Below are 23,153 nucleotides of genomic sequence, written 5' to 3'. Positions count from 1 at the left end.
CTCATGGTCACTCTGTAACTTCATTTCTTGTTTCACTGGGACCATGAGAGGTATTTGTTGGGGTGATGCAATGTGAAGACTTGAGCTCATGATAAACCCCCACCTGCCCAGGCCCCAGGTCCCTCACTCACGGCTGTGGCTGCAGGTAGCTCAGATCAAGCCTGTGCCTGAGAGCCACTCGGGGCATCTGCAAAGCAGTTTACCGCCTTTATGGATGGTGGTGAGGGACCTGACAGTGGCACCTGTTTCCTTGTGAGGAGTCGGGGGTCACATTGCTGCCCACCGTGTGGAGGCTTCTGCAGGGGGTGCCAACGCCCCATACAAGTGGAACCAGGCGGGGAGAGCTCAGGCTGGCATTGGTTTCCTGTGGGAAGTTTCTACTGGTGCCAGAGAGTGAGGAAGGACCCAGGCCCTAAGCTGGGGCACCCCTCAGCTGCCCTGCCTGTGCTGGGCTGAGCGATTGTCTGGGAGTCTCATGTGTCAGCCTGTGGCATGGCCACATGGTCACCTAGCATAGTCCCACCCGACACCCTGAGCTCCTGCTCTGTGTCAGAAGGAAGGGCCTGGCCCATCCAGTAGTGGCTGAGCCTTTGCCTGCCAGTGCTTGACCCTGTTCAGCTTCTGTTGGTTTGCTAAATGAGTCATTGTATATCCCTGGTTTGAGTGGGGCCACCCCAAAGGAGACGGGCTGTCCTGGGGGCCAGGCAGTCCAGGGGCAGCTGGGGTGGAGTTGAGAGCAGGAACTTGGGGGCCAGGCCTGCTCTGAGCTTCATCCCTCACCACCTACTAGCTGAAGGCCTCCTGCCAAGGGGACAACCCCTTACCCCCATTCCTGATCCAAGGGACTGAGGCCGGCAGCCCTGGGTGAAGGCATTAGTGGGCCCTTTAAGATCCCGAGAGCGTGGGCTTCTAGAACATGGCCTCGTTCCCCTAGAAAACCCCCTGGTGGTGTGTTGACAGTGTTGGATCTAAGGACCAGAGTCAGAATTGCTTTTAATTTGGAGGCTGAGGAAAGGAGGGAATGCTGTGGAAACCAGGGTATAAAGTTATCATCTTTATCTGGACCTCAGAACTCTGCAGATTGGAGCTGCAAAAAGCATGAGCTGCGCTCTTGAGCTCCCTCCCTGCACAGGTGGTCCTGGGAGGCCTGCCCCCACGTCTGCTCCTGGAAGGCAGACACTGCACGTCCACCCGACTCCCCCTCTGACCCTTTCTCAGGAAAACACGTGGTGCAAGCGCAGAAGCTGGTGGACGTGGACAGTGAGCTGGCCGCCATGCTGCTGACCCATGCCCGGCAGGGCACGGGGCCCCGGGATGTTGGCCGTGAGTCGGATGCCACCCGCAGGCGTAAACTGGAGCGGATGAAGTCTGTGCGCCTGCAGGAGGCCGGGGGAGAGTTGGGCCGGCGCGGGACGAGCGTGTTGGTGAGGGTTTGTTCAGCTGTCACTGTCCCGGGGTCTCCACGCAGACCGAGTCACTGTACACATCTCTCCCTGCCTCCCTCGTGATTCTCTCTTACCTTCCTCCCAAGTCCTAGGGACACAATATAAGAAATCGGACTTTTTCAGCCACCGGGGGAAATCTTTAAGTGAGAATTATCTGGAGAGCTTTTACTAAAAGCCATTTCTTGGGCGTCAGCCCTGGAGATTCTGACACTGATTGGTTTGGGCAGGACCGCCGGAGCCTGGGTTTGAAGAAAGCTTTGCCTGTGAGTCTGAGGCTCTCCCAGGTCTGGGGACCAGAGCTGTGAACAGCTTACATATCCTGGGTTATCAGTGTAATCATTCTGGCTAGAAAAATTCCCCTTTTTGGCTGAAAATCTAAATAGAACTATTAATATTTTGCAACTAAGAAATGGGAGGTGAGAATGGTTGTACCTCCTGGGTGCATAGAAGTCAGGAACCACAGGGACCTCGAGAAAGGTCTCCTGAGACTCCCCTTTGCATGCAGGCAGGCCGGGGTCTGAACAGAGGTGTCCTTTCTCCTGACAGTAAACTCAGCAGGGCCATCACTCAGCCTCCCCGCCAGTGAGGCCTTGGTGCTCAAAGGTGGATGCAGATGCCTCGGTCCCTACCTAGGCTCAGTTCAGTCTGATGGGGTGAGGAACAGGCATGGTGAGAGGACACGGGGTGGGGAGGCCTGGCCTGAGCCTGCAGGACTGGTGGGCTCAGTGGTCAGGGAGGAGGGAGGGACTAGAGGGAGGCCAGGGGTAGGGCCAGGGCATGGCTGGGGCCTCCTCCCAGGCCTCAGAACACCCACCCCACCTCCCTCTCTCCCTTCCTCCCTCCTTCCCAGCTGGCAGGGCTTGAAGCTGTGGCCTCTGGAGGCCCCCAGCCTGGATAACCTTAGCTCTGTCAGCATGAGCTTGGAAGTGAGGAGCCACTCTCAGCCTTAGTCCTGTTTCTCATCCTAACTCATGTCTGGTCCCATTGTCCAGCACAGCCTGTCAGAGGTTCAACTCCTGAAAAGCTCTGATGATAAATTCTGATGGAGGCCCCAAGTGTGAAAGGCCCAGCTCCAATCCCCCTGGCAAAGGAAAAGCCAAAGCTTTGGATGTTGGAAAGTGAATGTCCAAAGTCATTTGAGTCAGAAATCAAATTTTGTCCTCACCTTTTGAGTTAAATCCTGAAAGCATTCAAGTCAGTCCATCTCTCTGACGCCTCAGCCTCCTCTGTTAGACAGAAGGTTCCCAGCGCCCGGCCGCAGCGGCTTCTTGGAGTAACTTAGGCTGGCCGACTCCCCGGCATGGGGGTGGCCCCTTCCAGGCCTGAGATCTTGCAAGGCAGCCTCTAGATGGCCTCACTTTTTCTTGTAAGGCCCACAAGAAAAACAAGCCAGTCTCCAACCTGTAGAACCCATGTGCGCTGGCCAAGCCCCTCGAGTCCCTGGGGCGTCAGAGCAAGGGGGTGGCTGAGCCTTGCTGAAGCAGCATGCTGCTTGCCCGGACTCTGACCCGGTGTGACCGAGACTCTGCAGGCCGGGGGCCTGTCCTCTCCTGTGGACTCTGGGCCCAGACAGGGCTCCTGACATTGTGTTGGGGACCTGGCTGGTGAGGCCTGTCACCATAGTTTTGAGGCCATTCTTTTCTCTTGTTTGAAACCACTGTTTCTAATTCTCCACTGGGCGGGGGGCCAGGCTTGCGGCTGTGAGGAGTCACTCCGGAGCAGGCAAGGGTGCTGTGTGGACCTCCGTGTCGGGGACACAGCCAGCAGATCTCTGTCCAGCATTGCCTGAGATCCACGCCTGGGCGTGGCCGGCCAGTTCCACCCAGACCACATGGTCAAGGAAGGGGGTGGCGGTGGCAATGCTGGTGGAGAAATGTCCTGTTCTGAGATCGCGGGTGGTGGGCGGCCAGCAATAGCCGCTCGTGGAGGAGAGTGTGCCTGGGACCCTGTCCGCCCATATCGTCTTGTCCGCAGGCCCAGCAGAGCGTCCGCACACAGCACTTGCGGGACCTACAGGTCATCGCCGCCTACCGGGAGCGCACAAAGGCCGAGAGCATCGCCAGCCTGCTGAGCCTGGCCATCACCACGGAGCACACGCTCCACGCCACACTGGGGGTCGCCGAGTTCTTTGAATTTGTGCTTAAGAACCCCCACAACACACAGCACACGGTGACCGTGGAGATTGACAACCCTGAGCTCAGGTGAGGTCTCAGCAACACCCATCCTGCCCCAGCCCAGATCTGTGTCGGGTGCAGCCGGCTCCCCTGCTGAGCTGGCTTGAATTCTGCCCGAGAGCCGAGGCGATTCGGCTCCTCTCTCCCACTCCTCTGAGCACTGCTGTCGGTGGGTGGGACACAGCCTCCTGTGGGCCTTCCTGGGAAGAACTGCCCTGACGCCTGGACACTGCCTTCCCCAGCGTCATCGTGGACAGTCAGGAGTGGAGGGACTTCAAGGGTGCTGCTGGCCTGCACACGCCGGTGGAGGAGGACATGTTCCACCTGCGCGGCAGCCTGGCCCCCCAGCTCTACCTGCGCCCCCACGAGACCGCCCACATCCCCTTCAAGTTCCAGAGCTTCTCTGCTGGGCAGCTGGCCATGGTGCAGGTGCGGGTGTCAGGCACACAAGGAAGTTGCATTTGGCTGATGACAGTGGGAAACTGAGAATGCTTCCAGTCTCCACCAGTGTCCCTCCCGTGCCTGTGGCAGATGGACTAGCCTTCGGGCTGCCATCCACTCCCCTTTGTGTTCAACAAGAGCCCTGGCACGTGCACTGCGAGTGGCAACCTGCCCCTTCTCTTTTCCAGCCTGATGGGTGTCGGGCTGGACCATCTCCTCCTAATTTTCTTTACTGGGTTGGTTGTTAGGGCTTCTTAAAGCCCAGTGAATCTAATGGATTGACATTTTCTAGCATCTTCTTTCCAGTTAATGTTGGTTGGTCGCTTCCGACTGCAGCACTGGCTGCTCTATGTCTATGCAAGATACAGCTTTGCTGGCATGTGTGCGTGGAGCATGAGTGTAGGGAGCATGCGTGCAGCAGGTGTATTTGCAAGGGGTATGTGTGCAGGGGGGGGATATGTGAGGCGTGTGTGCAGGAGGCATGTATGCGGGGTGTATGTGAGGCACGCGTGTAGGAGTGGTGCGTGTGGGGGTCTGTGTGAGGTGTGTGTGCAGGGGGTGGTGTGTGAGGCGTGCCTGCAGGGGGTATGTCATGCCTGGGTGTGTGAGGCAGGCATAGGGGCATGGAGTGTGTGTTTCAGCTTTTGACCTTTTGGGGTCAGCTCTCTAGGGTGATGGTCATTGCTTAAGGTGGACTTGAAATGTCCCTAGAGGCTCACTCACAGGGTTCCATGCTGGCTCTTGGGACGGGCTGTGAGGACAGCAGGTGGGACCTCAGGCCTTTGGCTTCAGGCAGAGCTGGGTTTCCACCTGGGATCTGCTGTTCCTTTGCTCCTGGCAGCCTCAGCCTTCTCTGGCACAGTGAGGCCGGTTGGTGATGGTTGCTGCCCGGAGAGTCAGTGTGAGAGGAGGCTGGTGGCTCCCAGCTGGGTGGCAGTGGTGTCTCTAAGCACAGGTGCTGGTCACCTAGTGGTGTCGCTCCCTGACCTGCTTGTGCTGATTGGTTCCTGCAGGCCTCTTCTGGGTTGAGCAACGAGAAGGGCACAGATGCCGTGTCACCTTGGAAGTCCAGCGCAGTGCCCGCTAAACACGCCAAGGTAAAGGGGCAACAGAGGACAGACTGATCTCAGGGCTTCCCAGGTATTCCCAGGGCCTAACCCTTATGTCCTTCTCTCCCCTCCTGGAGGGGAGGGCTGGGGCCAGGTCAGGGCAGGGGTGGTGTGGGCCTGGGAATGGCCTTCTCCATGTCTTCGCTGGGCAGGGGAGCTCCGTCTGGGCTCCGGCATAGCCTGCTTTGTGTCTGGTGGGAAATACCTCCTCGGTGGCCGCCTTCTCACAGCCAGGGCTCTCCGGGTGTGAAGCCGCAGTTCCTATGGTGGCTGCCACAGCCTGTGGCCACTCTGTGAGCCTCACACACAGCATTCCCTGGTGTGTGTGTGTGTGGTGTGGTTCTTCCTGGAAATAAGACTTAGACCTTGGTTATATCCCTTGCTAAGCGAAGGCCGTGTAGTAAGGCACCTGCTTCTCAGCAGCTGGCTGAGACATTCGCAGGAGGAGCTTGAGACGTTGCTGCTTTATGGCAGTTTCTGAAGGTTTTTCTTTATTTGGTAGAAACATGCCTTTTGTAGTAGTTGGGAAGTGAAAAACAAAATGAAAAAGCTTTGGTCTTTCCTACACCTTGCCTGGAGGACAGAATTCAGAGTTCAGCACAGTCCCGGCCTGAGGCTGTGGGGTCCCCGTGGCCCGGGTCTCACTGTGGTTACAGCCTGGCCCTCTGTGTCCAGCAGGCCCCATCACCAGTGAAAACTTGCTTTATTTTATTTAAATGCAGCCACAGCTTTGCCTTGATCTAAGGAATACTTCTGTTCTTTATTGAGTGCTCTAGGTTAATACCTTTTCCTTACATGTGTGGGAAGTCCCAGCCATCACATCCTGTTGCCAGAACTGTTGGGAGGAAGGTTTTCCTCTGCTAGCTTAGGTCTGAATGGCAAGGCCTGCAGGTGGATGACGGTAGACAGAGGGATGGGAGGAAAGATGGGCCTTACCGTCGCAAGCCTGTGACAGCATTGGGAAGTGAGTAGCTTGCCGAATGCCCAGAGGTCGAGGTTTGTGTGCCAATGTAGCATGAAGGGGCGAGGGCCAGGGCCTCCGTGGGAAGGCAGGGATGTTCTGTTGTCTCTTTGTGCTGTAGGCAAGGGCAGTCTGTGACCTTCCTGGAATTTGCAGGATGCTTTCACTTTCACATAGGGGGTTAATGGCAGCTGCATTTTCAGGAGTGTGCACTAGTCAGATAAGGGAAGTTCAGATAAAGATTTCAGGTGTTTTCACCTTAAAATAATCTTTATGTCAAAAATATGGTCTCTTCACATGAGTTTGGAGTTTGAAGGGAAATCCTAGGCATTGTGTTAGTTTACCCATAATTACTGCAGTGTGTATCTCGGACCGATGAGGACTTCTCTTTTTATCGTGACTGCATGCTGTCATCGCTGCCCCTGTCAAGGCGGATCTCGGCATCGTCTGCTGGGGCTCTAAGCACGGGCCTTTCTACAGCTGGTGTGTTTGGGTTGGGACCCGCTGGCCTGGGGTGCGCCACCTCTGGAGTTGCTCAGTGTGCAGGCCACGTCGTCCACGAAGGCCACCCACAGAGGCCATGCTGGCTGTCACCGTGCTCAGGTGCTGACGGCCTGTTGCTGTCACCCGCTTCTCCCTCATTCGCATCCAGCTGAGGCTCCTGGCCCACACGTGTTCCAACCAAGGTGAAATTAGAGTCTTGTCATTCTTCCTGTGATTTTCCTACAAACAAGGACTTTCCCCACCAGTGGTTTGGTTACCCTAAAGTATGCTTTGTACTTGAAAGTGAGGGTGAATGTTAGAATCATTCCCTTTATTTGTCAATTTTCAAGTAAGCGAGCTGCGTCCTAGCACCCTCCAGAGACAGTCCGTGTTTGTGGCGTCTCGTGATGGACACCTGGGCTTTATATTTGTGTTTCTCATTCCATGGAGGCTTCACTCTTAGATGCTGGAACTGCCCTCTCTCTGGCCACTGCCATCCTTTTCAGGTTAACTCCTGTGCCTTTTTTTTCGTTGTTATAAAAAGTAGTTATTTTGAAATAATGTAGAACTTAGGGAAAAGTTACAGTTAGAGTGCAGAGTCCCCACATGGGGTTTTCCCAGCCTTCCCAATCACCAGCCTTTGCCATGGTTGCCTCACTGTTCTCTGTTTATGCATTTTTCTCGAACAGTTTGAGAATAACTTATGAGGTAATGCCCTCTCCTCCATGACACTTTGAGCTGGGTTGTCTTGAAAATAAGGCCACTGTCCTCTACAGGCAAGGCAGAGCCATGAAAATTAGACACTCCTCTTCTGTCATCACAGGCCCCGTTCACATTCGCAGATGTCCCAGTACTTGATAGACGGCCCACCCAGCGGCCCCCAGCAGCCCGCTGCCCATGGAGTCCCTCTGGCGTGGCTATGGCTGTGGCTGTGGCTGTTCTGAAGGGCACAGGCGGTTATCCTGCAGGGTGTGCCCAGTGGGGTTGGTCTGGTGTTGGTTTCGGTTAGATCCAGATTCGGTTAGACCCGGGTTCGGTTAGACCCGGGTTCGGTTAGGCCTCGGTTCGGTTAGACCCGGGTGATGCACTTGGGACAGGGACTCCACAGACATTTGCTGTGTCCTCTCCGAACATCATACTGTGAGGGACACCATGTTGCTTTGTCCTGTTACTGGTGATGTTACTGTTTCCATTCAGTTACGATGGCATCTGCCATGCTTTTTTCCTGTAATATCAACTAAGAAATATTTGTGGCCGGGCGTGGTGGCTCAAGCCTGTAATCCCAGCACTTTGGGAGGCCGAGGCGGGTGGATCACGAGGTCAGGAGATCGAGACTATCCTGGCTAACATGGTGAAACCCCGTCTCTACTAAAAATACAAAAAACTAGCCGGGCGTGGTGGCGGGCGCCTGTAGTCCCAGCTACTTGGGAGGCTGAGGCAGGAGAATGGCGTGAACCCGGGAGGCGGAGCTTGCAGTGAGCCGAGATCACGCCACTGCACTCCAGCCTGGGAGCACAGCGAGACTCCGTCTCAAAAAAAAAAAACAAAAAAAAACAAAAAAAAAAAAACAAAAAAACTAGCCGGGTGAGGTGGCGGGTGCCTGTAGTCCCAGCTACTTGGCAGGCTGAGGCCGGAGAATGGTGTAAACCTGGGAGGCGGAGCTTGCAGTGAGCTGAGGTCCGGCCACTGCACTCCAGCCTGGGCGATAGAGCGAGACTCCATCTCAAAAAAAAAAAAAAAGAAATATTTGTGTCTAGTAATCAGAAAGTCATGAGTAAGTATCTTGTTGGGAGATACTGAGGCCATTCAAATACCCTCTTCTTCATCAGACTTTTACGCACTAGGTCTCAGTGTACACTGATGACCGCCCCGAGTTGGTAGTTAACGGGATGCTTGCCTGCCATGGATTTTCCAATTCCATTATTCCTTCTCTGTCGATTACTGGTATTTTAAGTAAGATAGGGCTGTGCCTTCACCCCATTCACGTATTTACTTCTTATAGCCTTATGAACAATGAATTTCTATTTTATTCATTTTGTTACTATTTATTTTGTTGCTCATATCCATGCTGTCCCTGACTAAGGAGGGCAGCCCCTTCAGGCCAGCTCCTGTGTCCTGTTGATTCACCCCTGTCCTCCTTTGAGTCTTTCCTTACTGCCCAGCACAGCAAGATGCCCCAGGCTCAGCTTGCATTTCAGGAATGTCAGCCATTTAACTAAGGTTCTTTTGGTTGGAGAATGACATTCAGAAACCAAGATTTGAGTGCTAGATGTACTCAGTGCTACTGGGATGTCACTGCTGCTAGTCCCTGTCAGCAGAGAGACCTAAGAGGTGTATGCCTGTATATACAGATACATAAATATATGTGCATATCATGCATATACAATGTATAGGTATGTGTGTGTGCATATGTATGTGTGTGTATGTGCATAGACTACTGTTTCTAGTGTGCTGAAGACCATGAATTTGCAGCAGTTCTTCCAACACCAGTTCAACATCACGGGTTTCTTCCTGCTGTCTTTTTTCCATGTTTGTAATTCCCATTTTTGCTCGTGAGAAACCTGGCTCCCATTTGGTTCACTATATTTAGTTATTTGCCTAATTTCCTCTGTATCTAACCAATCTGCTGACCACACTGGCCAAATCCCTTTGGCTACAATACCACTGGCCACACTGGCCATCTTTGTGTATGTGTATATTTCAAAACATCAGTACCAACCGGGGATAGACACTATCTGTCAGTGCAAGATGTCTGAAGGTGCATTTGTCCTTAGGTCCTTTGTATCCTGTGATTTAAATTTACTTAAAGAATTCTTCTCTGGGTAGTTACAGCACCAACTTGATAGAAGGTTAGATTTGTTTATTTTTAATACGTTGACACTTCTATTTATTTTAGTTTTCAAAATTAAAAACATTTAAGTCAAAAATCAAACTATAAAGCAAGATATATTTGGAAGGATATTTTCATTCCTGACCTGCCCCACTGTCTCCTTCTCGATGTGTGCAGGTGTGAAGTGTGTGCATGTGTGGGTGGTGTGTGCGTGCATGTGTGTGGATACATCCGTGTGTGTGCGTGTGTCGTGTGGATGCATGCATGTGTGGGTGGATGTGTGTGTGCTTATATGTGTGTGCATGTGTGTGGGTGCATGCATGTATGTGCATGTGTGGGTGCATGCATGCGTGTGTACATGTGGGCACGTGTGGGTGCGTGCATGTGGGTACGTGTGGGTGCATATGTGGGTGGATGTGTGTGTGGGCACATGCGTGTGTGCATATGTGCATGCATATATGTGCATGTGTGGGTGCATGTGTGCATGTGTGGGTGCATGCATGTGTGTGTGCATGTGTGTGAGTGCATGTCTGTGTGTGTGTGTGTATCTTAAAACAAACACAGCCTTTTTATCAGTTGTCCAAATTAATAATACTTTAGACAATATGGTTTTTAATGAGTAGCTCTTTTGAAACCAGAGAAGTTTCTATTTCTAACCGCTTTGGTTTAGGCACAGCCTCTTTTTGACTTCTGAAATCAAAAGAGCTTGTGCTGACGTGTTTGGCCACCAACTTGGCCCCACCACCACCCACCCCAGGACCTCCTGGCCTGACTTGCTCACCTGCACGCAGGGTGTTGGGAGGTGGAATCATGGCGGGAGTAGTTTTGACTTAGGACTGTAGACCTTCTCCGCTGGCATTTAAGAAGTGTGCCGTACTGGAGAGAAATAATGGCAATGTGGCTGCTTGGGTGCCCTGTGCTGGGTGCTGGTCCAGACCTTGCTTAGTGGTCCCCTCTGGGTGGGGACCTGCTGCTGCAGACTCAGTCTCTGCCTTTGATGATGCCTGACTTTCCCCCATCATGGCAGTGGAGGGTGAGTGGGTCGTGGTGACAGTGGAGATACCTGTGCTGTCTAAGGAGGGACGAGACGCTGCTCACGAGTCTCGTGCCCGTCCCAACGCTCAGCGTGGCCTCCTCACAGGTCTTGTTCCGAGCGAGTGGTGGCAAGCCCATCGCCGTGCTCTGCCTGACCGTGGAGCTGCAGCCCCACGTGGTGGACCAGGTCTTCCGCTTCTACCACCCGGAGCTCTCCTTTCTGAAGAAGGCCATCCGCCTGCCGCCCTGGCACACGCTTCCAGGCAGGTCCTGCACTGACCCTGCGGCCCACATGTTGCAGGCTCACCTGTTGGAAGTAGGCACCTCCTGAGGGTGACAGATCAGATGGCCTCATGGCTTCATGCCCTGGTGCTGTTAGAGCAGCACGTGGGGCCTGGGGAATTCTCTCTCCCTTTATGGTTTGAGACGGTGTCCCTCTTGCCAGCTCTGAGATGACTAGGTGCGCATTTGCTGGGTGAGTCCGCCCTTCTAAAAAATCCCAGCTCCGCGGCCCAGGTCCAGGTGTGCCTGGAGGAACACCTCCTCCTCACCTGATGGCCCGCGTGTTTCCGGTTGGCGCCCCTTACAGCAGAGTGCAGGCTTCCCTGCTCCAGGGAGCTGCGCTTTCCTGTTTGTGGCCCCTCGATTATTCCCTGCGGAGGTGGCTGCAGCCAAGCGGCAGTGGGCTGGACGGGGGTGTCTGCGCAGGGAACACGGTGCTCGGATGCTGTCCTGGGAAAGGTGGCGGCGTCCGGTTCGCCAGCAGGTGTCTTGCTGAGCACCTGTGATGAGCCTGTCCCGTCCTGTAGTGTGTAACACGTGGGGCCATCTCCACGCAGGCCGGAAATGTGGAGAGGACTCTTTGTGACATTTCCTCTGCTCCAGGTGCTCCGGTGGGAATGCTTGGTGAGGACCCCCCGGTCCACGTTCGCTGCAGCGACCCGAATGTCATCTGTGAGACCCAGAATGTGGTAGGTTTTGTTGTGGCCCCAGCCCAGGCAGATCCTTCCCAGCGAGTCTGCGCCCCCATCGTCTTCCCCGCGGGGTCTCCTGGGAGCCTCTTCGTTTTAGGTTTTCCGCTAAGTGGTTTCTTTTCCAAGGTACTAAAGGGCTATTTTGACATCTTTATGAGAGCTTTATGACCGTGTTTTTATTTTTTCTACTAGCAGATCAGCTCCTTGATCATCTGAATTTAAATTTTAAAAAGGCATGAAGCAAAGTGAATAAAGTGAATGGTAATTAAGGCACTTCATTAATTACCATTGTGTAAAGGATAAGGCAATAATTGTGTTATGACCAGTTAGGAAACTGGATAAAATCTCCTGTAGAATCTAATTATTGAGATCCTTGTAAAATCAGGAAGCTAATGATTTTGTCTTTGACAGTGAACAGAATGGTGAATTCTGACTGGTATAGAACATGAACAGATTCGTTCTGGGAGGGGCTGGCCCTCATTCTCTGCATGCACTAGTCACACAGATTTAGGGGCAGGTTGGGGTCGGCAGAGCTGGGCAGTGGGCTGTGTGCCCTGATTTGCTGCACATCTGGTTGGCAGGGCCCGGGGGAGCCGCGGGACGTGTTTCTGAAGGTAGCCAGTGGTCCGAGCCCGGAGATCAAAGACTTCTTTGTCATCATTTACTCGTAAGTGCACAGGCTTCGGGGACCCGGGGGCAGTGGCAGAGGAGAGGAGGAGGCAGGCCTGGGGCTACTGGTGGATTGAAAGTGGGCTTGGCCCCTTCCTAAACCTGGGGGAGCTGTTGGGCCTTCACTTTGTGAGGCGGGATTCTGCTGCGAGTTCCAGGGCCAGCAGGGGCCTGGGGAAGGCATCCTGGAGGGGCACCTGCAGCCTGAGTGACTTGGGACACAGCCTGTGCCCACCAAGGAAGGACACGAGTCAGCCTCTGTCTCCAGATAGTGCCAAGGGCTACCCAGAGGCCCCTGTTACCTTCTTCTTGCTGAGTCGCTAGGCCGAACAGCATGAATGAAGCTGTGGTCCCTCCTGTGGAGAGGGAGGACTGTGGTGGACTTGCCCGTCCCTCTCTCCTCCAGACTAAATGACCCGGTCCCTTTCCCGCCCCTCCTAAGTCGGATCCCCAAGTCCTGTGAGAATCCTTTCAAACTGCTGTGAGCTGGGAGATTTCCTGCAGTGCTTCTCAGGACAGGTCAGGGGCTTACCTGCACTGAGTGCCCACCAGAGGGTGAGGGGCCACGTGACCATGTCTCAGAGTGGCTTCCTTGTGAGCCCATGAAGATGCCTCACCCAGCCCCATTTTACTATGAAGCAGCAGGCTCTTAGCCCTGAAATGCTAACAAGGGCTTCCTTGCTCAGGCCGGCATGACCTCCAGCCCCCACCCTGTCTCCTGAGTGGCGCTGCCCTTGGCTTTGCCTCAGAACCCTGTTGGGGGTGGACACTTGTCCAGGATGTGTGTTTGGCTAAAGCGTGCCTTGTCATTTGTTTGACATGTGGTTCCTAAGCACCCTCGTGCCAGGTGGCATCCTGGGTGCAGACAAGTGGGGCCATCGGTCAGCCCTGCTGTGCCCTGAGAGCCTCTGCTGTGGGTGGGAGGGGGGCAGCTAGGGGCGGAGCCACCAGGCCCTGGCTCTGCCTCCTGGGGCCTGGTCCTCTGGGGCTTTCCCTGCGTGGCCTTCTGTCTGCCCACACTCCTGGCAGCCCTTGTTGGCCTCTCACGGGCTGGTGCTGAGTCTTCCGGGACAAGTGCAGATGGCTCCCGTCCCACTGCAGGGATCGCTGGCTGGCGACACCCACACAGACGTGGCAGGTTTACCTCCACTCCCTGCAGCGCGTGGATGTCTCCTGCGTCGCAGGCCAGCTGACCCGCCTGTCCCTTGTCCTTCGGGGGACGCAGACAGTGAGGAAAGTGAGAGCTTTCACTTCGCACCCCCAGGAGCTGAAGGTACGGCCTCTCTGGGGGCTGTTCTGAGCCTCTCCCCAACCCCAGCCTGGAGACGGGCAGTGGGGATTCAGCTGGAGCACAGTGGGTGGCCCTGACGGCAGCTTTTCCAGCACCTCCAGCGCTCAGACTCTGTTACCAGAGGCTTCCTGGCAGTCACCTTTCATTAGATGTGCCATTGTGGGGCGAGTGACGTACACACTAACCCCAAAAGCCAGTGTTCAGAATTCCTGCTAGGTTAACGGTGACAGGAGCCCTGGCGTTAGTGAAGCCACAGTTAGATGGGGTGGGAGGGCAGCCCCTGGTGCCACCAGCTGGCCAGGGTTTTAAGCCCCAGGATGGCTTCAGTTCTCTCTTTGTGGAGGCAGCGCTTAGGGAATAGTCACCATGTGGGAGGAGGGACTTGCCAGGTGCAGACCCGAGCCACGGCCACAGTGATGTCAGGGTTGGTTGTGGCCTCAGATTTGACTGCCCCTGAACCACCCATGACCTTGGGCTCCCCTGGCTGATTGGCTGGGAGCCCCTTGCTTGCTGCACACTGTGAGAGGCTCTGCCCTGACCCGCCTCTCTTGCTCTTGAAGACAGACCCCAAAGGTGTCTTCGTGTTGCCGCCTCGTGGGGTGCAGGACCTGCATGTTGGTGTGAGGCCCCTCAGGGCTGGCAGCCGCTTCGTCCACCTTAACCTAGTGGACGTGGATTGCCACCAGCTGGTGGCCTCCTGGCTCGTGTGCCTCTCCTGCCGCCAGCCGCTCATCTCCAAGGTCTGTATGTGTGGCAGGCACAGGCTGAGGGGATGGGGGCTCAATACCAGGGCACTGCAGGACCCCCACCTTGGCCCTGTGGCTCGGGCCACCTGGATACAGGGTTCTGACCCAGCAGGGCTGGGTGTGCGAGTGTTTGCTCCTGTGCTGTCTGTCTCCCCGATGGAAGCTCCAGAGAGCGTCTGTCTTATCTCTGTGGGGGTCTCCAGTGTCTGGGGCCGTGCACGGTGCACAGTAGACTCAGGGAATACCTGGAGGAAGGGCCAGTGGCTGTACCCGCGAGTGTCCACAGTGTCTCCCTGTCCCCTCCCTCCACAGGCCTTTGAGATCACGTTGGCTGTGGGCGAAGGGAAGGGTGTCAACAAGAGGATCACCTACACCAACCCCTACCCCTCCCGGAGGACGTTCCACCTGCACAGCGACCACCCGGAGCTGCTGCGGTTCAGGGAGGACTCCTTCCAGGTGTGGTGGGGCTGTGCGTGGGACTCCCAGGGGGAGCCCTGGGGACCTGAATGGAGGCAGTTAGGCTGCATTTAGGAGTGAGTTCTTCGAGTCACCAGCAGGCTTCCAAAAACCCCAGGGCGGTGACCGGTGCCATCCCATACTTGGGTGGGCCCGTTGTCTCTTTAGTAGCTGGAGATTTAGCGAAGTTTCTCCGGAGCGTGGGAAAGGGTGATGTGCCCAGGGCTTTTCATGGTAACGTTAGACAGCTCAGTCTGGAACATGAGTGTGGCTCCGGGTCCGAGTAACGCGTCACCCTGGCCGAGCACCGGTTCCCGTCCTTGTCCTGAGCACTGAAGTCAAAGGCAGACCTTGGACGCACCCCGCAGGGCTCCCCCGCCTTGTCAGCTCCCCTTGGAAATACACACGACCATGCAGAGAGGTTGCTGGTGAGAGTGTGGGACGGCCCGGGGGTGGACGCTGGGATTTGGATGCTTGTTTCCAGGTTGCGGGTGGAGAGACCCACACCATCGGCCTGCAGTTTGCGCCTAGTCAGAGAGTGGGGGAGGAGGAGATCCTGATCTACATCAATGACCATGAGGACAAGAACGAAGAGGCATTTTGCGTGAAGGTCATCTACCAGTGAGGGCTTGAGGGTGACATCCTTCCTGGGGCGCCTGGCTGGGGCCTGTCTGCCCCTCCTGCCCTGCAGGCCGTCCTCCCCGCCTCTCCGCAGCCTTTGACCTCAGGGCCCACCACTTGGCTGAGGAAGCAGAGAGCACGCGCTGGTCATTTTGCAGTACCTGCGTCCGGCTTAGCTGCTGCTGACACCCAGCAGGCCTGGGTTCCGTGAGCGTGAACTCCGTGGCGTGGCTCTGGTTCTGGTGCTGCCGTCTGCACACGTGGGACCCTCATTATCTCTGTTGCTCAAAATGTATTTTATGAATCATCCTAAATGATAAAATTATGTTTTTCTTACTGGATTTTGTACAAACATAATCTATTATTTGCTATGCAATATTTTATGCTGGTATTATATCTATTTTTTAAATTGTTGAACAAAATACTAAACTTTTACATGTCATCCCTTGGCAGTTTTCTTGAGTGTTGTCTGCTGGCGCAGTGTCAGAGGCTTCCTGTCTACAACACAAGCGCGGTTTCTCCTTGAGGAGACATGCTGGGGGCCAGTCAGGCAGCCCACGCCCTCTGTCCTCATGGAGAGGCTGCTCAAGCCTGCCCCGGGTGCGGGCCGAGACCCCGGCTCTGAGACGGCAGCAGTTGGGTGGAAGTACAAGGGGCGGAGGAGTGGAGGGTGGGCCACACCGAGCGGTGGGCTGCGGGCTGCGGGTCAGTACGAGGAGGGCTTGGGCCGGGCGCCCCCTCCTGCTACAGAAGCTGCCCCAGCGCTCTGATTGCGGGACCCCACATGCCTCAGGAAGGGATATGCTTAGAGCCATTGGTCCCACGGCCACATCCGTGGCAGACAGTAGGGTGGGAGTGAAGGGTGACCTCCGTGGGGACAGTCGATGCCGTGGGTGACCACGGCAGGAGACTTCTCAAGATCATGGTTAAGGAAATGGGTCCTCTGTGTTCCTAAAAGGTCTCCACACCCCACAGATGTGGGCGCGCGTGGGATAAAGGTGGCCCCTCCCTAAAGGTAGCAACCCCTTGTTGTCTGCCGTTTTCGGCGCGGGCCACATCGCTCACCTCCTGCGTCTGCCGCGAAGCTGCAGGAGGAGGTTGGGATTTTGAGTCTGTCGGGGAGGGCGCCGCCGCCTCTGCTTTCCCAGCTGCCTTCGTCTCCTCCACCGTGGCCAAGCTGAGGATGCCTCCTGGACTTCGCCTCAGCTCCCGCGCCTGAGGGGCTGGTGAACCCTAGACGGGAACATCCTGCTGGACGGGCAGAGCTCTGAGAAGGCGCTCACGCAGCCCCGGGTGCCTCCTAATGGTGCAGGGGTTCTGCAGGCCTCATCAGAGGCCTTGGGGAGGTGCGTGGGGCACTTTCACCTCCGTCCCCTCCACTTCTAGGTGGCCCGAGAACTGGCTGCCTCCCCCACCCCTGCAGAGAGACGCTGCCTGCTCTGAGGGGCCTGCTCTTCGTCACGTGGGTTTTCCCCCAGGAAGACCAGAGAGCAGCTGCTTTTCCTGGAGAGGCGGATCCCCCAAGTCCATTCGGTCCTTGCACAGCGGAGGGACCTGCGGTGCTCCCTGCCCGTGTCTGGTCTGTAAAGCAAGGACTCAGAAAGGCCTTTCAGCTGCTACGATGCCCCACAAGGCAACAGCAGAGAGCTGACCAAGCCTCCAGGGCTCCCACCTGTTCGAGGTGCTTCAGTAACACGGCCCCCACCCCAGCCTGCCGGGCTCTCACATCTGCGTTGTCACCCCCACAGCACAGGAGGAAACCACAGCGCCAGATGCAGGAGGTGCCCCCCAGCCTCAAGGAGCAGGCAGGCAGCGTGTGCCCTCCTGAGCAGGACCAGGCTGGCCTGTGGGCTGGAGGACACAGGGACATCCCTCGAGCCCACGACGAGAAAGCGGCCTGGCCTTTGGCGAGAGAGATGCCATCAGCCAGCGAGGCTCCATTTGCCACATGCTCCTCACACCCCTATTCAACCCGAGTGTGGACAGAGCACTCCCCTGGTCGGGGGAGACGGATGCTGCCCGCCCCAGGACCTGGCTTTCTCAGGGGCCCAGATGATCACACGGGGACCTGTTGCGGTCTGCCGGGCGGCACTGAGGGTCTGAGGGGAGCAGGGTGAGGGTATGAAGAGGGGCTTTAGTTCAAAGGAGGTCGGGCCTCTCCACATAGGAGGCAGTGGAGAGAGGACGGAGTGGCAGGGGCCCTGCAAAGGGGCAGCAGGGCAGGAGAGGCTGGAGAGGGGCCTGCAGGGCTGTGCCAGGGCAGGGGGTCATGTGGGCCAGGGGAGGAGCTGGTGGACTGGAGTGGACAGGTGCTGTGTCCCATGAGTCCCCCAGCCCTGATCCCGGCCCTCTGTCAGCATGGAGCCCTGTCCTTGTGGGGGGCGGCAATGCCGTGGCTGCCTCGCCTCCATCCCGCAGCCCCCACTCTCAGTGCTCGTGGCGCGTGTCCTCTTGCTGGCTCCCTGAGGCTGGGTTGAGGCCTGGGAAACCTCCACAGCTGTCCACCCCAGAGGGCTCCTTCCGCCCAGGGTGGGGTGGCCTGAGGGCTTGGGCCAGCCCATCAGGACCCCATGCCTTCCGCTGCTGGCCTGCAACCGGTTGTGATTCTGGGTGTCCCCTGGCCTTCCACTAGAAGAGGCATCTCGGGGAGGGGTCTCTTCTGCTGGGCACAAACCCCAGGTCGAGCCTGCTGCATGCTCTGGGTTGCAAAACACTGGCCTTGTCCCTTCCTTTATGAGCCCACAATGTCTTGTGCCAGAACCCGAGGTGTGGGTGGCGTGTTTACTCACTCCCGACTCCCCTCTTGCCAGTCGTAGGTCCGTCTCGGCAGAGCCGGGGTGCCCGTGAGGAAGCTGGGCCCTGCGGCACTTGCCCACGGGGACGGGGGTGCCTGGGACTCCCCGACGAGGGCGCCACGCTGAGCTGCTGCTATCTCCGTGCAAAGCCGCGTGCCTTTCAAAAGGCCTGTTATCATTCCCATCACGAGCATTTCTCAGCTGTGATTTCGTTTCTCCCGCCTGCTCCTCCCTCCTCCTGCCCCTGTTGAAAGCTACTTTTCACTAAATGGAGTCAAATGCAAGCCAGACGAGCTGCTTTGCATTTCTCATGTCTGATAATGATTTAATGCTATGTTTATCTATTTAGAAATAAGGCGCTTTTTAAAATTCTTGCCTCAGGTTCTAAGAGGGTGGGGAAACAGCCATTATTGCTTCCCTGATGGCCGCTTTTCCCCTGTGGACGGAGGCGCTGCAGCTCTCACCCCAGCAACCTCGGGTAGCACTTACCGGGAGGTGCGCTGAGGCCTTGACAGAGAAAGAGACAGAGGGCTCAGGAGCAGCCAGTGACCTGCCCACGGGAGGTACTCAGGTGGGTCTCTGTCTCGCACAGCCTGAGCACAGTGGGGTCTCCCTGGCCCTGTGCAGGACACCGCCCTACAGACAGGAAATGAAGAATGTAGACCCTGCCTGCCTGGAGGGTGCTGGCGCTCCACCTGCCGCACTCTGCTGGTGATGACGGGCCCCACTGGCTCTTCTGACCCAAGCCAAAGCCACGCCTGAGCGGGTCCACAGGAGGCTGTGCAGGGCCCGGGAGCTTCTCTGCAGGTCGGGCAGATTCACCTCGCGCCAGGCCCCTGGGTTTCAACGCTGCCCCTCACCTCTCCTAGGGGGGCCTGGGAAGACCCCTGCCGGATGGAGAATGGATGACTGAGGAACAGTCACCCCAACTTCAGGGGGTGAATACCGTCCCTGAAGAACTCAGTACTCTCAGCACCTCAGAATCTGGCTGTTTGGGAAGAAGGTCGGTCTTTGCGGATGTAATGAAACGAGGGCGTGAGATGAAGTCGTGTTGATTGGGGTGACCCTAAGCCCAGGGAGAGTGTCCTCGTGAGACAGAAAGGGACACGTAGGGATGGTTCCGTGGCGACAGAGGCGGAGGCTGGAGAGAGCCACAAGCCAGGGATTGCCAGAGCCACCGAAGCTGGAGACCCTGGGACAGATTCTCCCTCCGAGCCTCCAGAGGGAACCCGCCCTGCCCTTGATCTCAGCCGTCTGGCTCCCAGGCTGTGGGATAATAACTTCCTGTTGCTTTGAGTCACCAAGTTTGCAGCAGTTGTTTACGGCAGCCTCAGGAAGTGAACATAGGAGTCGTGGGATCTCCCTGGAGGTCTTAAATAGTCCCGTAACTAGCAAATCAGTGTCCCTAGTCCTGGGGAGAGAAGGGCTGGTGTAAGTCTAAGGAGTGACCCCATCAACAGAGTGACCTTCTGTGCATGTAGAGAAGCCCTTGGGTGGCTGTCCTCAGCCACGAAGGAGCGCGTCATCCTGGCTGGTCAGCCATCCTGAATTGAGTAGGGACTCCAGGTTCTCAAACTTTATCACAAGAATTCAACCTTGAAATAGCCACGCACCAATGTGGGTTTCTCCTGGAGGCAGAACCTCTAGGTGGGTGCTGTACCCACATTTAAGGGAAAGAAGTCAACAGCCCCTGCGTGTGTGACTCACGTGGACCCAGGTTCTGGAGAGCTTGAGGGAAGGAGTGTGGTCTCCAAGGCCATGTGGGGCCCTGGTACTGGGGTCAGTGCTGTCCACGCTACCTTCCTGGGCCACTCTGGGCTTCGCTTGCCCTCACGCCACCCTCTGGTCCAGCGCTCACGGCAGCTGCTGTGACTGTCAGGAAACACAGACCTGATCCTGTCGCCTCCTTTGCATAAACCTTTCAGAGGGTAGGATGCAGGCAAGGTTCCTCTCTGGGGCCTGCAGGCCCGTCCTCCCCTGGCTCCTTCCCACCCTTTCTCACCATTCACGCCATGCTCAGGGCGCAGGACTGGGATGCTTCCTGCTTCTGAAGCCTCTCTGTGCCTCGGTCTCCTCCATGAAGGTGCATTGAGCTGACCAGGTAAGAGCTGGGTGCAGCAGGTCCCATGTGGTGTGCTGCAGGACTGTCCCTGATCATCTGCTGCTCCTCCTGCTTGATGCCATCTGACTGGCAGTGTTGCCATGGGACGGGTGTCTTCCACCCGTGGCTTGCTGGCATGGCTGGCCGTGTCAGGAGCTGAGTGATGTGGGGCCCTGTGCACGCAGGCCCTGAGGAAGCACCAGACTCCCCTATGCTCTCCTCTGTGGGGAAGAGTGGTGATATGGTCTGGCTGTGTCCCCACCCAAATCTCATCTTGAATTGTTACTCCCACAATTCTCCCCTGTCGTGGGAGGAACCTGGTGGGAGGTGATTGAATTATGGGGGTGAGTCTGTCCTGCACTGTTCTCATGATAGGGAATGAGTCTCTCGAAATCTCATGGTTTAAATATGGGAGTTTCCCTGCACAAGCTCGCTCTCTCTTTGCCTGCTGCCATCCATGTAAGACGTGACTTGCTCCTCTTTGCCTTCCATCATAATTGTGAGGCCTCCCCAGCCATGTGGAACCGTAAATCCATTAAATCTCTTCCTTTTGTAAATTGCCCAGTCTTGGGTATGTCTTTATCAGTAGCGTGAAAATGGACTAATACAGGGGGCTCTCCCATCCTTTCCCCTCTCCCTCAGGAGTCTCTGAAACCCATGAAATCATGCAGAATTCTGTGTGCAGAGGAATTTTCATGGAGGGAGGATCCGTAGCCTTCCCCAGACTCTCAAGGCTTAGGACCTGCAAAAGGGTGAGATTTCGAGGGAAGACATCTCTGCTCAGAGCTGGGCACTTGTGCAGCCTAGGCGAGTACAGTTTCAGCAAGATGCTCCCGGTTGCTGAACAGGCTGGAGAGCTGGCCATGTGGGCTCATCTGGGCCATCCTTGATCCTGCTGGGGATTTGCACACCATGCTCAGCAAAAATGCACCTCGGTGATCAGCCTCCTGGTGGTCTGCACCTGCTGCTGTCTTTGGAGGTTTTGCCATGGCTCCTGACTGTCGCCTGCCATGCCCCCAACCCATGGCAACCACAGCACCCTGTGAACACACCAGTCCCAGCAGGACCTCCAGTGGCTCCTGCGTCATTCTGCTGGAGTCCATGGGATGGCCCCAGGCCCCAGCCACCTCCCCTCTGCTGACTCCTCCCTTGGTCTGTGGCTCTGGCCTCGTGTATCCTTACTCATCAAGTGTGTCCAGCAGGCTGCACCTCGGGGCATTTACACGTGCCTTTCCCTCTGCCTGGAATGCTCTTCCCCCAGGTAGTCACGTGGCTCACTCCCGTCCTCAGTGGGGAAGGAGCTCAGAATGCCCTTCCATCTGAGTGGCCTTCCCTGCATCCCACCCCCCAAATCACCCTCCCCGGGACCACTGTTCTCCACAGCACCTCTCAGCTCCTTCATGTCTGTCCACCTGCACCCCATGGAGTTTGTCTTTGTTCCCTGCCAGGGGCTCTCCAAGAATATTCCTGGAAGAACTGAATGTTGCCAGATTAGCTGCTCCCATGCCTGGAGTCCTCTGCTGCCTGACAGCCCACGAATCCCTTCCCATCAGCCAGCCTCAGCTGCCACCAGCCTCCTCCGCCAGCCCATGCAGGCCACTCCTAGCCAGAGCGAGGGTCTTCTCTGCACTCTGCCTGGAATCGCCTGCATGACTTGCTCTTCCTTCTGTGGTGGTGTCTCCTAGAGAGCCTGTCGGGCACCTGGCTAAAGGGAGACATTTCCCGGAATAAGTCCTGAATGTGGCTGTGGTGTTTTACGGCATCTCCCATCAGGGTGGGGTCTGTGTTACTCCTTGGGCTAGCTGTCTTTGATGACTAGGATGTGGTGGGGGTGGCATGGTGCCCTGCCTGGGCTTGGCTCACTCTGCCTGCTGCTCTGTCCTTGAGCTATCAGGACCCCGAGGCCACCATGGGGATAAGCCCACAAGAACCTGCCAGGGGATGAGAGACCATGTGGTTGGAGTCCCAGGTGACCTGGCCGTCCCCTCAGCCCATATCAGCCCCTGCAGATTGTAGATGCATGAGGGGCCCAGCCACCATTGCCACATCCTGTCTCCATTTCCACATCCTGTCTCCATTGCCACATCCTGTCTTGGGCCAAAAGAACCGCCCTGCTGAGCCCAGCCCAGATGCCAACCCACAGAGCCGTGAGCTAAATGAATGGCTCAGTGTTGTGAGCCACTGGGATCTGGGGTAATGACACAGCAAGAGCTACTGCTGCCCCAGCCTCAGGTAGCTCACACTGCCTTCTATTGCTCTAAACTCAATTCACGTTGATTTGCTTACCTGCTCACTATCTGTCTTCACCATTAGAATATCAGATTCAAGAGGACATGATCTTTGTCACCACTGAATCTGAACAATACTAGGGTCTAAACAAATAATAAGAGTTCACATTTATTAAGGATTTACAATACACCAAACTTTGCTCTGTTAGTGATTTAATATTTTAATCTCTAGTGGCAATAAATGGGTCAACCCGTTTATTAAGTAGGTACTTGTATTAGTTTGTTGTCGCATTGCTATAAAGAACTACCGGAGACTGGTAATTTATAAAGAAAAGAGGTTTAATTGCCTCATGGTTCTACAGGCTGTACAGGATGCATGGCTGGAAGGCCTCAGGAAACTTACAATCATGGTGGAAGATGATGGGGAAGCCACTGGCACGCCTTACTGGCTGGAGCTGGAGAAAGAGGGTGAAGGGAGAGGTGCTACACACTTTGAAACAGCCAGATCTCCTGAGAACTCACTATCACGAGAACAACAAGGGGTAAATCCGCCCCATGATGCCATCACCTCCTACCAGGTCCCTCCTTCAACACTGGGGATTACAATTTGACACAAGAGTTAGGCGGGGACGTAGATCCAAACCGTATCAGCACTTACTAGGTGTGAAGTTGAATGGATGCATGCATGCATGCATGCATGAATGTGCTTCTCCCTGGCCAGGCTGATGCCTTCCTGAAGGTTCCACTGCCCTTTGGGAGTGGCAGGGACTCTGTGCCCTTCCCACAGCAAAAAC

General features: G+C 55.9%; 1 protein-coding gene and 1 long non-coding RNA gene across 2 annotated transcripts in view; both read left to right on the top strand.

The window, feature by feature from the left end:
- Positions 1-15,677, top strand: part of NPHP4 (nephronophthisis 4) — a 127,788-nt gene extending 112,111 nt beyond the window's left edge. The window contains exons 19-29 of the mRNA XM_011981559.1: positions 1,219-1,424; positions 3,420-3,646; positions 3,862-4,048; positions 5,074-5,157; positions 10,585-10,741; positions 11,364-11,449; positions 12,034-12,119; positions 13,223-13,394; positions 13,973-14,152; positions 14,471-14,614; positions 15,099-15,677. Coding sequence (XP_011836949.1) covers positions 1,219-1,424; positions 3,420-3,646; positions 3,862-4,048; positions 5,074-5,157; positions 10,585-10,741; positions 11,364-11,449; positions 12,034-12,119; positions 13,223-13,394; positions 13,973-14,152; positions 14,471-14,614; positions 15,099-15,239 — 1,670 coding nt within the window. The 3' untranslated portion in view covers positions 15,240-15,677. The remainder of the gene's footprint in view (positions 1-1,218; positions 1,425-3,419; positions 3,647-3,861; positions 4,049-5,073; positions 5,158-10,584; positions 10,742-11,363; positions 11,450-12,033; positions 12,120-13,222; positions 13,395-13,972; positions 14,153-14,470; positions 14,615-15,098) is intronic.
- A 5,621-nt stretch (positions 15,678-21,298) lies between these two features.
- Positions 21,299-22,554, top strand: LOC105540457. The gene is made up of 2 exons (XR_001006193.1): positions 21,299-22,177; positions 22,216-22,554. It is a non-coding gene; the product is annotated as an uncharacterized LOC105540457 (long non-coding RNA).
- The last annotated feature ends 599 nt before the right edge of the window (positions 22,555-23,153 follow it).

Source organism: Mandrillus leucophaeus, unplaced genomic scaffold (genome assembly GCF_000951045.1).
Source record: "Mandrillus leucophaeus isolate KB7577 unplaced genomic scaffold, Mleu.le_1.0 Scaffold105, whole genome shotgun sequence".
In the NCBI taxonomy this organism is placed as follows: Eukaryota; Metazoa; Chordata; class Mammalia; order Primates; family Cercopithecidae; genus Mandrillus; species Mandrillus leucophaeus.
The sequence above is the reverse complement of the archived record's forward strand: the minus strand, read 5'-3'. Positions and strand labels throughout refer to the sequence as shown.